The 12,689-nt window shown below is 34.8% G+C and overlaps 1 protein-coding gene and 1 long non-coding RNA gene across 2 annotated transcripts; both read left to right on the forward strand.

The window, feature by feature from the left end:
- The first annotated feature begins 3,362 nt into the window (after positions 1 to 3,362).
- Positions 3,363 to 4,220, forward strand: LOC102314374. Its single transcript, XR_318036.2, has 3 exons — positions 3,363 to 3,490; positions 3,633 to 3,763; positions 3,877 to 4,220. It is a non-coding gene; the product is annotated as an uncharacterized LOC102314374 (long non-coding RNA).
- Positions 4,221 to 5,560: 1,340 nt separating this feature from the next.
- On the forward strand, positions 5,561 to 7,186 carry LOC102314073. Its single transcript, XM_005952870.3, has 6 exons — positions 5,561 to 5,696; positions 5,850 to 5,993; positions 6,120 to 6,167; positions 6,364 to 6,441; positions 6,587 to 6,640; positions 6,837 to 7,186. Exons 1-6 carry the CDS (start codon positions 5,646 to 5,648, stop codon positions 7,140 to 7,142), a joined length of 681 nt encoding a protein of 226 aa, XP_005952932.1. The 5' UTR covers positions 5,561 to 5,645; the 3' UTR covers positions 7,143 to 7,186.
- Positions 7,187 to 12,689: the final 5,503 nt, after the last annotated feature.

Genomic DNA, 12,689 nt, shown 5'->3' on the forward strand with positions numbered 1-12,689 from the left:
ACTAGGTGTCATCTGCAAAATAGTTGACAAGACAAGACAAGAAACTCACAGTAAACAAGAAAGCACAACTATGGTTAGTGTTAAAATGAAAATGTTGACAAACCCACTGTGCTTATAAAAAAATTAAACAAAACAGATTAAAGGAATGTGAACCGTTCTATTAAGAATTCAAGGTAAATAATGGCATGGCATGTGCTAAACTTAGTGTAAATAGGCAAATGGCAAATGGTAAAAAAACTAAAAAACTAAACAAAAAAAAGATTTGGTTAAAATGCTGTTTGTTGTTGAGAACGCAACCTTTTGTCAATCCGGTGAAATTCAAAATATACATCATGTGGCTAACAATTACAATGGCACAATTTTCTGTTTGTCACAATGTGACAGCTCAATCACTCACTATGTGTTAATAGACCTCTCTGCATAAAATCATACTTGTTATTAATGTCTGTCGCTCTTCCACAGCCGGTCTTTTATCCTGTCTTCCTTCTCTCTCCTGAACCAGTCGCAGCAGATGGCCCCGCCCCTCCCTGAGCCTGGTTCTGCTGGAGGTTTCTTCCTGTTAAAAGGGAGTTTTTCCTTCCTACTGTCGCCAAAGTGCTTGCTCATAGGAGGTCATATGGTCTACCTTACAATTTAAAGCACCTTGAGGCGACAGCTTTTGTGATTTGGTGATATATAATTGAATTGAACTTATTTTGTTTTTTACCATAAATGAAGTTTGTGTTTTACTGTAAAACAAAAGTGAATATTGCCACTTCTAGAAATCAGAGGCACACAGACACACCCACAGACAAGCCAAGTCACGCACAGGTAAGCTGTGTCATGGGGGAGGGGACACTGAAGAATATAAAGCATTTTGTGGTGTGAGCCCTTCATACTATCATTCATTAGTTCTCCTGTAGCAAGTTAAAAAAAACAAACTAGAACACTGTACTATAAGAGGATATTGCAGGTATTTTTATACAATTTTCACTCAAATTAAAACTTGCAATTTTGTTACTTAAACGTTTAAATTTACTTCATGCTCTGTTTTCTTCAGAAGAATGATGACAACTGTGAATTTATCCAGAAGCAAAGGAGTGAGTGGTGTCACAACCATCAGGGGTTTATTCATCATTTTCACCCTGTTGGTTCTGGTCAACCTTTCAAGTTCACTGATAAATAAGGACCAACTGGTAAAATGATTGTGATATATTTAACTATCACACACACACACACACACACACACACACACACACACACACAGCACACACCACACACACACACTCACGCACACACACAGACACACACACACACACACACACACACAGTTGTAGTTTTACTTTTACCAGTTTGCCTTTGGCACACATGTTTCACATGCTGCTTGTGGACATTCTCTATCTGGATTTGCAGGAAGGACTGAAAGAAAACATTCAGAAATTACAACAAGCAGCAGTGACAAGGAAGGTGAGTCTGTCTCTGTCCATGTTGTTAGCGTGAATGAGTAATGTGAAATATCTATCACTGCTAATATAAATATTTATAAATTTATTAAACAACCAAAACCAAAAAAAGAATATAAAAGTAGTTTTTACACATTTGTTTCTTTATTTTCTCCTCCAGGATAATCTCAAATTAGACATATTCTATATTCCACTATTCTATGATGATTATATGCGACTTATGGACATTTTCTATGAAACTCTAAATACAACAAGTGAACATTATTCACCAGTGCTGGATTTAATTGATGACATGAAAACATTCCTGAAAGCCACCAAGAAGTACATAGACAAACACCTTGAGATGACAGCTGGAGAAATCAAGGACTATGAAGAGAAACTAAATGTTGTGATGGAGCGGCTAACACACCTAGAGAAACATAAAGATGAATTGTAACACATTAGTCTGCATATGTCTCTAATACTCTTTGTATTGTGTTTGTAAAACTTCTCTTTTATACCATGCAGTTTCAGTTTGATGTTTTTCCCTTATGAGTCCCAGTGATATTTTAAATTGCTGAGTAAATCTAACTGTAAACTTACTTTTGACCTGAAAAAATAACTTTTCAAATTTCTCTTTTTCATTATCTTCATTATAAAAAAAGTTGTAATGCAAGTACAAGCCACTGATCATGGGGATTTTGCATGTGAAGTAATTGACAATTATCAATGATTTATATGAAGAAACACTTTAATGTGAATAAAAACTTAATAAAACTGTTATCATTGCCTTTTTTTTCTTTTTTTTGCAATTTTTCTTTTTAAAATTCAGAAGAAAGTACAAGAACTGTGGCTGATTGGTGTCCAGTGTTTGCTCACTGCCAAAAATCTAAATTCTGTAACCCACAAAATGCAAAATACCAATCAGCTCTTACACTGTTTTTGGCTAACTAGATTATACACACTATATTTTATATATCCTTTCTTTCCTTGCCATTCTGAAATAAAAGGGCCAGGCTATGTTTTCTGGTTATACCTCAATAATGTGATGAGGATACAATGAGCTATCTGGTCAAGTTCCCTTCAATGCTGCTGAACTAAAAGCACAGGAATATTCTAGTCCGAATCTGTGATTTATTTGGAAACATCAACCACCAAACACGTATATTTTGTTTGTCAAGTAAAATTAGTAATACTGATGATTTGTTATAAATGCCTATTTTTACAAACTGTGAAATTCACAAGGAAGGATGACTGTGGCTCACTGATGAAATTGGCCATGTGTAACCCTATAATACATACAATCATTATCAAAGGATGACATATTTGAGAAACAATGATACAAATGGATGTAAAAAGCACACTGCAAATAAAGGTCTGAAAGGGTCTGAATTGTACTTTTTATACTTTTGTTTTTAGTGTTTGCATCAAATTATGAACACTGTTACCAGGTTATAAGTATATTGCTTCATGCTTATGTTGCTCAATATATGTAATGCCGATTTTAGTGTTGAGATATACTATTGATTATATGAGAATGATGAGATGAATACTAAACGAAAACCAAAAAGTTTAATCATTGGAGAACTGGAATATGAAGCATATGAAGTGATGCTGGCTCTAACATTGGATTATTCGCTTTCCGTTCATTTGTATATTCTGTTTTAATGTCTAAAAACACATTTCTTTGTCTTTATAAGTAGCTCATGTGTTAAACAAACCCAGTCTCAGGGCAGTTTGTAAAATTATCCCAGGAAAGCCATCTAGATTTTCCTGTTCATGTACACAAACGGTCGATAGTTTTTTCTTGAAATGATGCTGAGTTACATGCTTAACCACATTCTTATCCTTTTTCTGCCACGCTTCTGTCGTGGCTGTTGTTAAAGGTGACGTATGTGGAATATCCTTTGACTGTTTAAAAGTCAGAACTGATGGGCCTTAATTTCCATAAAGTGGATCATATTACATGAAAGTGAAAGAGCACTTAAAGTATCTGTAACGTGTGAGTCCATTGTGTTTTCAGTCTACACCTGTATAGTGCAACAGCTCTTTCTCCTTTCACCAGCCAGGTAAGATCAGCCAAAACTATACCATAAGATGGTTTATAGTTAATATGTTTTATACAATATATAATAATAACATAACAACAGGAAGCATACATTTAATTCTTCATTTATTCATTTCATTTATTTTCTGTCATTTTCTCTCCAGAAGTTTTTATTTCACCAGTGATGGCAGCAGAAGGCGTCTCCAAAAGCAGAAACACCAAAGTTGTAATCATCTTATTGCTGCTGTCCCTGGTCTATGCGTCAAATTCACAGACAACTGAGGAATATTTGAATGTAACACTATAAGTCACTATAAACTTATCAAAGTCTGGATGTTTTTTCTTCACTTACAGTTGTTAATATGCAGCTCTTAAGCAACTGATGCATTCTACTTTTGCAAATTACAGAAAATCAAGGAAGTCTCAAGAGAAGCTGATGAAAAACTACAGTATCTTCAATTTACCCAAGAACTAATGAAGACATCATCATTTTCAGAGCATTTTCCACCACTGGTGGATTTAGTAAATAACTTGATTCACTTCCTTGAGAAATCCAAGATCCTGTTCAAAAGAAAGGAAGATGACTTGTTAAAAATGGGTGAAAAAGAAAGTGAAAAAAATGATGGAGATCCTAAAACTCAATGGAATGAACTATAAATGTTTCTAACTTCTTTAAAATAAATGATAGATATGATTTAGAGTTTGGCATCGTTGTTATTACTATTTTGATTAAAGAGCTGGATGAGGCATTTATTTGTTTTGTTTTTACTGTTCCTGAACTGGGAATTGTTTTCTTTCCTGAACCTCATTATTTCAATGTTCTTAAAGATCTAAAACTATTATCGGACACATAGAAAACTTTATGTTTTTTAAGTTTATGTTGTTCTCTTAACACAGGGATGCTGTCAGCAATACTGGCATCACATGTTGACAGGGTGCATTCATTAATATTTGAGTAAAAGACAAATATGATTTCCATGTTTTGCAAATAGTTGAAGCTATTTTGTCTTTACTTTGGATTTTTGTGATGTCTTTGTCCCAGACATTATGGAGGGTACTGGCATGGATTTGCCTACACTCTTGAAAATAGTTTTGTTCATCATTCTACCCTCAAGTTTATAAAACTCATCGTTGTATCTCATCATTAGACATGAAAAGATTGGTTGTTTAAGAACTATGCTATCTATACTGTTCACATTGGAATAGTATAATATGCAAAATGCTATATTGGTACTCCAGGTATTATTATAACCAAACTTGGAAAAAGTACCTGACAAGTGTGTGTGGCGTTCATAGCTCTTAATAGTTTATATTCACATATTGTTATCTTACTGTGTTCTCTTTCATTTTGTATCTTCTGTTGGTTATTATGGATCTTCAATATTGTAATGATGGCTAGCCCTAAATTATTTTTAGAGTTTAAATAAATTATATCATAGTAATCGCTCTGTGTGGTATACTTTTCTTTTCTTTTTTTTTACTATGCCTACTGCTTTCAGAAACATGGTGAAGAGATAGTAATATAATTAAAAAAAATCCTACACTTGTCAAATCTGCTTTTTGGACATATTATTGCTATGACTGGGCAATTGTTTTTATGTGTATTAGTTATACATGAGTGTGTATTTGTAATATACTATCCACGAACCAATATATTCCTAAATAGAAAGGTGTTTGTTTCAAATGGTGATGTAATTTGATAAAGGTCTTTAATGTGCATGAAACTGTTTGCTTTAAAAGTAAAAGTGAGGAAAATTATCAGGTGTTGGTCATAAAACTCCTCTGTGTAGTTAAAATAACTTAATTCACAATATTAACCTGACTGAACCAGATGAACTCATAAAAAGTTTAATTTTTTAGTTAAATAAACCCTATAAAATAAGAAAATATAAATAGTAACTTTACTATTACTTATTAAACACTACTAAAAAGTAATTAAGTAATTTATGATACTTATTTATGATACTTATTATGCATTTCCAACCTAGGTTACGGGAAAGGCTTCAACTAGAAAAACCTCTTTTTACATGATGTTATTTCATAACAGTAACCGTTGGGCTTCTATCAACAGGACTAGACAAACACAACTTTGACAAAAACAATAGTGAAAGCGCTTTTCACAAGCGTAGATATAGTGTGAGCTGGAGTGACACCGTATATAAAGCCTTTGTAGCATTATGTTTTCATTCTTCACCCGTACGGTACAACAGCTCTTCTTCACTCAGCAGGTAAGTGTAGTAATCGTAATCATGCACAGTTATATGATTTATATTGAATTCATTTACAGATTAAATTTATATCAACCTGGAAAGCATGATCACTTAAAAAAATGGAAAGCTGGTGGATATATCTAAAATCTCTCTCTCTATATATATATATAGCTTGTTCCACTTCTAAGAGCAATGGCAGCAGCAGTCTTTTCCAGAATCAGGGGACCAACTATAGCCACCAAAGGCTTATTTCTCATCTTCTCTCTGCTGTGTCTTGCTTCAGTCGCAAGTTCCCAAGCTTCCGAGGAACAACAGGTGAATTCAGTCTTCCTGAATTCCCTTTTTGATACAACAATTACACACTTCTGTGTACATATAGAGTCTAAGTCATCATAAGCTCATTAACTGTCTTTTTTTCATTATTTGCAATGGTTTGTATAGATACTTGAGGCGATCAAGCAAGGAGTAAAAGACACAAACAGATGGAAGGTGGGTCATTCCGTCTCCAAGTTGGCTTTGTAGAGTGTTTGGGCAGAAGATAAGAATTAACTCTTTAAATATACCTTAATAAATGCATATTACACTGGACTATCTATACTGCAAGTCTTGCAAGCACAGTAAATGCAGAGTATACAATGCAGAATAATATAGTAAATTTTAATGTGCTATCTTTTTTTCCCAATAGGCAGAAGACAAATATAGAAAGGAAACAATCACAATACTATTGGATCTCTCAAGTTCACTGACCCACAAGGGCCAACTGGTGAATTAATATTTCCTTAACCTTTGTTAATTAGTTTCATATAAATGATCCCTTTCTGTGTAAGAATGCCCTTCCTTTGGTGTGGTTTTAAATGTTCAGCAACTGTCAAACTCACTGTGCTCTGTTTTTTGGGGAAAATTTTCAGGAACTATTCCAGGAAACCCTACAAAGAGCTGTAAATTTTGAAGAAAGGCTGAAGGTGGGTCAGATATTCTCCAAGTTATTCACATGTTGACTGAGAAAGTCTTTAATTCATAAAACTAGTAACTAAAAAACTCCAGTAACATCAGGATACATTTAGTAATGTGATACACACCAAAGAAAATTCAAACTCATGTAAGTGTAGAAAACAGCAGTTATATAATTTGTGCTAAAATGTTTATTTTCTCATTCAGGCAAGAAGTACAAAGATTTTCCAAATGGTAACAAGAGAAATTGATGAACTGTTAGAGAACTACACACATCAAGTGAAACTGGAGATGTTATTAGAAGAGTCCCCGCCAATTCAGGAAATGAATGAAATCAATTTGCGCCTTGTAAAGAATGGGAAAATTTGCATGGACAAGAAGAAGACTTTGCAAGATGAATCAAGAACTGTAAAAATACTCGGTGGGGTGATCACCATCTTTCATTTACTTTGGCAAAATGTTGTAGTAAACAAAGAATTTCTTTGGTTTTACGACAATGATTCTTTAATTTAAACATTATACATTTGTATGCAATTTAAATAAATGTATTATGTGAAGATGCTTTGTGGTGCTTCCTTTGCCAAACCCTGAAGGGAAAAAGAATCAGATCTGATGCATGTAGAAACTGTCATAACCCCCTGCTCTCTACAACAAAGATGATGACTGTCTTTCTTTGGTTCATAAGTTCTGATTATGTCCTTCAGGTCAAGCATAGATGTGATTAATATGATGGAATCATGAATCCATTTTTAGATATTTGAACTCCGAAAGCTTAAGGGAAAATTACATATTTCTTCATTTTATTTTATCTATTCATTTACTCACTTTCCTGCTATTTTACCTCTGTCCAACCCAACAGTGGATAATGGGTGTTACTAGTAGAAATCAGCCCATAGATATGGGCTAGTTTGTTCTGAAGATTGTTAACGTCCATTCGGATGGAGGGTTCAAGAACCATGAAACCAGCTCAGTGTCCTCTAGGCTGTTACACCCAAGCAGGCAGCCCAGAGTTTGTGGCCAAAGGTTGTTGTAAATGAAAGACTTTGTACCACTGAACGGAGGGTGTGTGTCATGCTGAGCAATATACACTGATGTGTGTTACAGGGAGGTCTTTAGTTCTTTAGTGTGAACCTGCAGCTTTTTGCCTTTCATCTTCTATGCTGATAGCACACTGTTTATATTGTCCTAAAATTAGACACTATACCACCATCACCATCACCATCATCTTGAAATTCTACTACTCTTTATGTAAGCTAACGCTGACCATGAAACCACAGCCATTGCACCAGTCACACATTGTTTTTTGCTTTAAGTAAACCAAACCAACCTGTTTATTCTGTAATAGCCTGCAGAGCATTTTCATGCAACCTTTAAATAACACAGTTAGTCTATCTCAGTTTGTTTTGCAGCAGGTTTCACAACATGAAAAAACACAATGTCACATGCACTTGTACTTTGTTACTTCACGCCTCTGCCGATCACTGACAATTTAACTGTTGGTCATATGTATTACTGTGAAAATAAAAAACAGTCCTCTGGTGGTGCTGAAAACAAACAAACAAGAATAAAACCCATAATTTAGCATATAAAGGCCACGTAAAACCAGAGTAATGATAAACAATATATGCGCAGCGTTTTTTCCTCAATAGTTTCGTCACGTTTATTGTCTAAGGACAGCGCTAGCAAGCACTCTCTGCTTATGACGTTTAGTGTGTTTAGAGTGTGTAGTTAATGTGTTGTCTTGTGTAGTTAGTGTTTAGAGCTGTGGATAGTTTTGTGTTGTGTGTCAGGACAATGAGGCGACTGCTGTCTCCAGGTTAGAAACAGGAGTGATACACCTGCTGCTGTCAGACCTGCAGGTATCAGGCTGTGATGTTCTCCTTTATAGTGGACAGAAATTATTTCTTTGGAGTGGCACAAATAATTTGTGAGGCATCTTATTGAATGCAGAACAGCTGATTGTTCTGTAAATCGTTTGAATGGTTGGTTAAAAAAGGGTAAAAGGTAAATGGATGCAAATAACTTTGTTGTTTGCAAAACTTGTGCATAGGATTTTAAAATTGACAATTTATATTTGCATTTAAAGTTATGAAATATGATTCATTAAACATGTTTGTGGTTGTTATAGTAAAAAATAACACTTTTTTCTACTCTGATTTTATGTTTTTTTGTCTGATTTTAGATCAATTGTGTTAATACAGTATGTCAAACTGAAAAAATAACTTTAAAGTCAAACACGTGAGGTTGTGCTGAAAAGGATGATACTAAACAAGGCAAAATAAATAGTTTTTAAAGGTGAAATGTAGAGGTAAACTCAAAAGTAGTTAAAAATGGCCAATTATACCCTGGACCCCAGAGGGTTAAATGTTTTTTATTTTAAGTAACACAATAGTTACTTTTCAAGTAATTATTACTTTTAGAAGAATTACTTCTTGTAACTCAGTTACTAACTTAGTTACTTTTTTGAAGAAGTAACCAGTAACTATAATTATTTACTTTTTCAAAGTAACTTGCCCAACACTGGCAGCAGTGTGGTCTGTGTGGAGAGACACTTAGCTTCCTCATGCTTTCATTTTTGTTTCACAGATTTTTGCCTGTTTCACATGAAAATGCTGAGATAACAACCAAAGAGAAAAAAGTGTTAACCCCCCCCCCCCCCTCAACAAAAAACCCCACACATTTAAATATTTCAAATGCGCACAAACAATTCTGTTCACCTTTTACATAATATGTAAACTGGTTGGGATGACAGCTGGTAAAGATGCATAAAAGAAAAAGTTGTTGAAAATATATTGAAGTAAAAAGTATTTTACTTCAATGAACTGTTATCTGTTTATTGTTAAAACTGTTATCACTGATTAGTTTTGCTCAGGACGGTGTCAAAATGTTCGCTCAGTGTGAGATAAGCAGATATCAGCCTTTAACACACCCTTTTGGCACATTGACTACTTTGTCATACCTGCCGGTATAACAGCCACCCCGTACGGTTTTTCAAGCTTTGTTTGATCATGTACTCACATCACTCACATTAACTGTCAAAATCACTTTGTTTGTTTTTTTTAACCTGAACAACAGTTTCATTTTCCTATCAATGCAATCTCAAAGAACATCATAGTTCCATCTATGTAGTACACATGGGGGAATAAGCACTTAGTTGAAGCTGAGAAATGTGAGTTTCAAAGTGTACCTGAACGCCTACACTACATCAAAAAACCCACCATTTAAAGTTATATAGTTCGATTTAACTATGACGAAATATTTTGAATTTTGGATAAACATTGTTTACATTTCACAAATTCTGTAAAGTTTGAACAAAGTGTATCTGTGCATTCACTAAAAGTTAACAGCACATCAACAGACTTAGTACCACTCGCTTCAAGAGTAAATCAGATATTAGGTTGCAAAACTATTTCTGTGACTACCAAGCACACTTAAAACAACTAACACTCAAAGAGTACACACACACACACACACACACACACACACACACACACACACACACACACACACACACACACACACACACATATATTCCATCTGAAATATATTGATCTATCTCAATACAAATGACATTGCAAAAATGTAAAAGACAACAAATGTAAATTAATGATGGCCTTATGGCCAATAATTAATAAATGCATTCAATATCTTACCCCTTAATGTAAAATGATACTGGTCCTACCAAATATGTGAAGAGCTGCTGTGTTGTACAGGTGATGAATCAAACCAAAATGAGATGTACATGCTGCAAATGTCTGTGAAGGTTCTCAGTCATCCAGGTCATCGTAGTCAAAGGAGCTTGCAAAGAAAAGCGTCTGGACTTCTTTAAGTTGCTTGAAATGCTTTATGTACTTTTGTATACTCTGGCCTTTTTGCTTTCATTTCTAGTGACTGTCAGGTCCACTTCATGGGGACCATCAGTACACTATGAAAAAGCTCCAACAACTTTCTACTTCAAACTCTTCCTGTCTTCACCTTTGTTACAAAATTAACAGGGCACATTTTATAAGATTTTAGCATAGCACATTGATTAAAAATGAATTATGAATCATATTAAACTATGATAGCTAACTGTTAGGAAATAAAAATGTTTGCTAATTGTCAGTAAAATCATATTTATTTATCAGCAGTAACTACAAAAAGCAGGTCATAAACTTACTGTTTAGTGTTTCTTGAGTTTATTGTTTGTCTCTTCAGGAGTTGGACTCTGCTGCTGTCTTGCTTTGAGTTTTGTCTCCCCCTTGTGAATATGCTGACTATTTACATCTGTGTCCTATTCTCAAAGCTGTGTCCACTAGTGATGGTAAATTCGATTCTTTTGACTGAATCGAGTTTCAATGAGTCACTCATCAAAGTGAATTGGGCTTTTTGAGTCAGTTGCCCGGAGAGTGCAAAAAATGTACATTTTCACTCAAACTTACGGTAATTTGTTTCTCTTTTCATGTATATCCTACTGCTAAGATGAGTGATGCTTGACCTGGTGTGTTGCCTGAGCCAAAACTGCAATTAATACTAACTTTGGAAACTGTGATTATGATGGTGCCAGTTTGTCTATAATACTAGCCATACCCCTCAATGGAGAATTTCTCTATCAGCTGAATACACCACCACAGGCGAATTGCTGGCATGTCCTCCTTAAGAAAAATATAATATAATGTTTATCAAGGTTGGAGACTGGCACAGGTATTTTGGTGGTACTTTATGAAAAAGCTTACCTCTGTGAAAGATAGTGGAGATGAGGTGCAGATGCAGAGAGCATACTGTAAAGTAAAATAAGCCTTTAACATGTTTAAATGTTATATTGAAGTAATGGCAGGAAAAGGAAAATTCTCACCACCAGCATAAAGATGCCAAAGCAATTTCCATTGAACTGCTGAGGAAAGAACTGTAAAAAGAAAAATGTGTCCTTAAATGAAGAGAGCTGACATGCACCTGCTAGTTTTTTTTTTTATTGAATTATTATGTAACTGATGAGCTTTCAAACTTTTGCATTGAAAACATACCTCAAGGTCTCTTCCTGTTTTCTCCATCCAGGATCCAGAGTCAATAGGCTGCTACTCTTCTGGCATTGTAGAGAATACACATAACACAAAATCAAATTTTTGCCATTAACAAATAAATTCAAGAAGTAGGGATGCAACAATACGTTTTTCAAACCGATACGATACAGATCCTTGGATCTGAGTATTTACCGATACCAAGTACCACTGCTGATACTTCTACCACACAAAAATGGAATAAATTTGAAGGCAGATTTTGTTTTTTTGTGTGTGTTTGTTACAAATAATAATGGTGAATAAGATTTTTTAAAATATATATATTAATAGAAATTAACCAAAACTTCTAAATTTGGGTGAAAAATAAACATTTTCTGTTAAACTTTTACCGATTTTCCAGATTTCAAGTATCTGTTCATGGTATTGGTTAACAAAAGATATGGATACGATTTCATTTGAACCATATGGGCCCGGATACCAGTATTGGTGCTTCCCTATCATGAAGTAGCCTAAGAACGAGGCTCCCTCCTGAACCTTTAAGCCTGAGAACGAGGCTGCTTTTAGATGATCTTGCCAAAGAACGCACTTGGCCATTGAACAAGACCAGAAAAACTTGTAATTTCTTTAGTGTGAACCTAAATATGACTCGGTAGAGATCATCTCCAAAACCATCAGGGCGAAGTGTCCAGAAAGAGTATCTGTCTCTCAGCTACCAATATAGCCTGAAATGGACATGTTATCATCATCCATGAAAAGACGACATGACAACCTCCGTTATTTTCTATCAGATGAAAAAACACAGAGCGAGAAAGACCAAGGGCACTCACACAGAGCAGATAATGGTCAGCTTCACCTGTCTGCCTGCTCCAAGCTGGAAAAAGCAGGATGTGGACCTAAAGTTTTCCTACAGGTATCGGTACAAATTAGTAAAAATACACACACAGGAGAAAAATCAACAAAAAACGTACCGGCAAGCAACGAAGCAAGTTGACTTGTGGATCCTTCCAGGTGGCCACGATGTAGAGATCAGCAATGTGAACATCTTTTCCCTAAAGGAAACACA

Source organism: Haplochromis burtoni, unplaced genomic scaffold (assembly GCF_018398535.1).
Source record: "Haplochromis burtoni strain Fernald_Lab_line unplaced genomic scaffold, NCSU_Asbu1 Contig_2373, whole genome shotgun sequence".
NCBI classification, from domain to species: Eukaryota; Metazoa; Chordata; class Actinopteri; order Cichliformes; family Cichlidae; genus Haplochromis; species Haplochromis burtoni.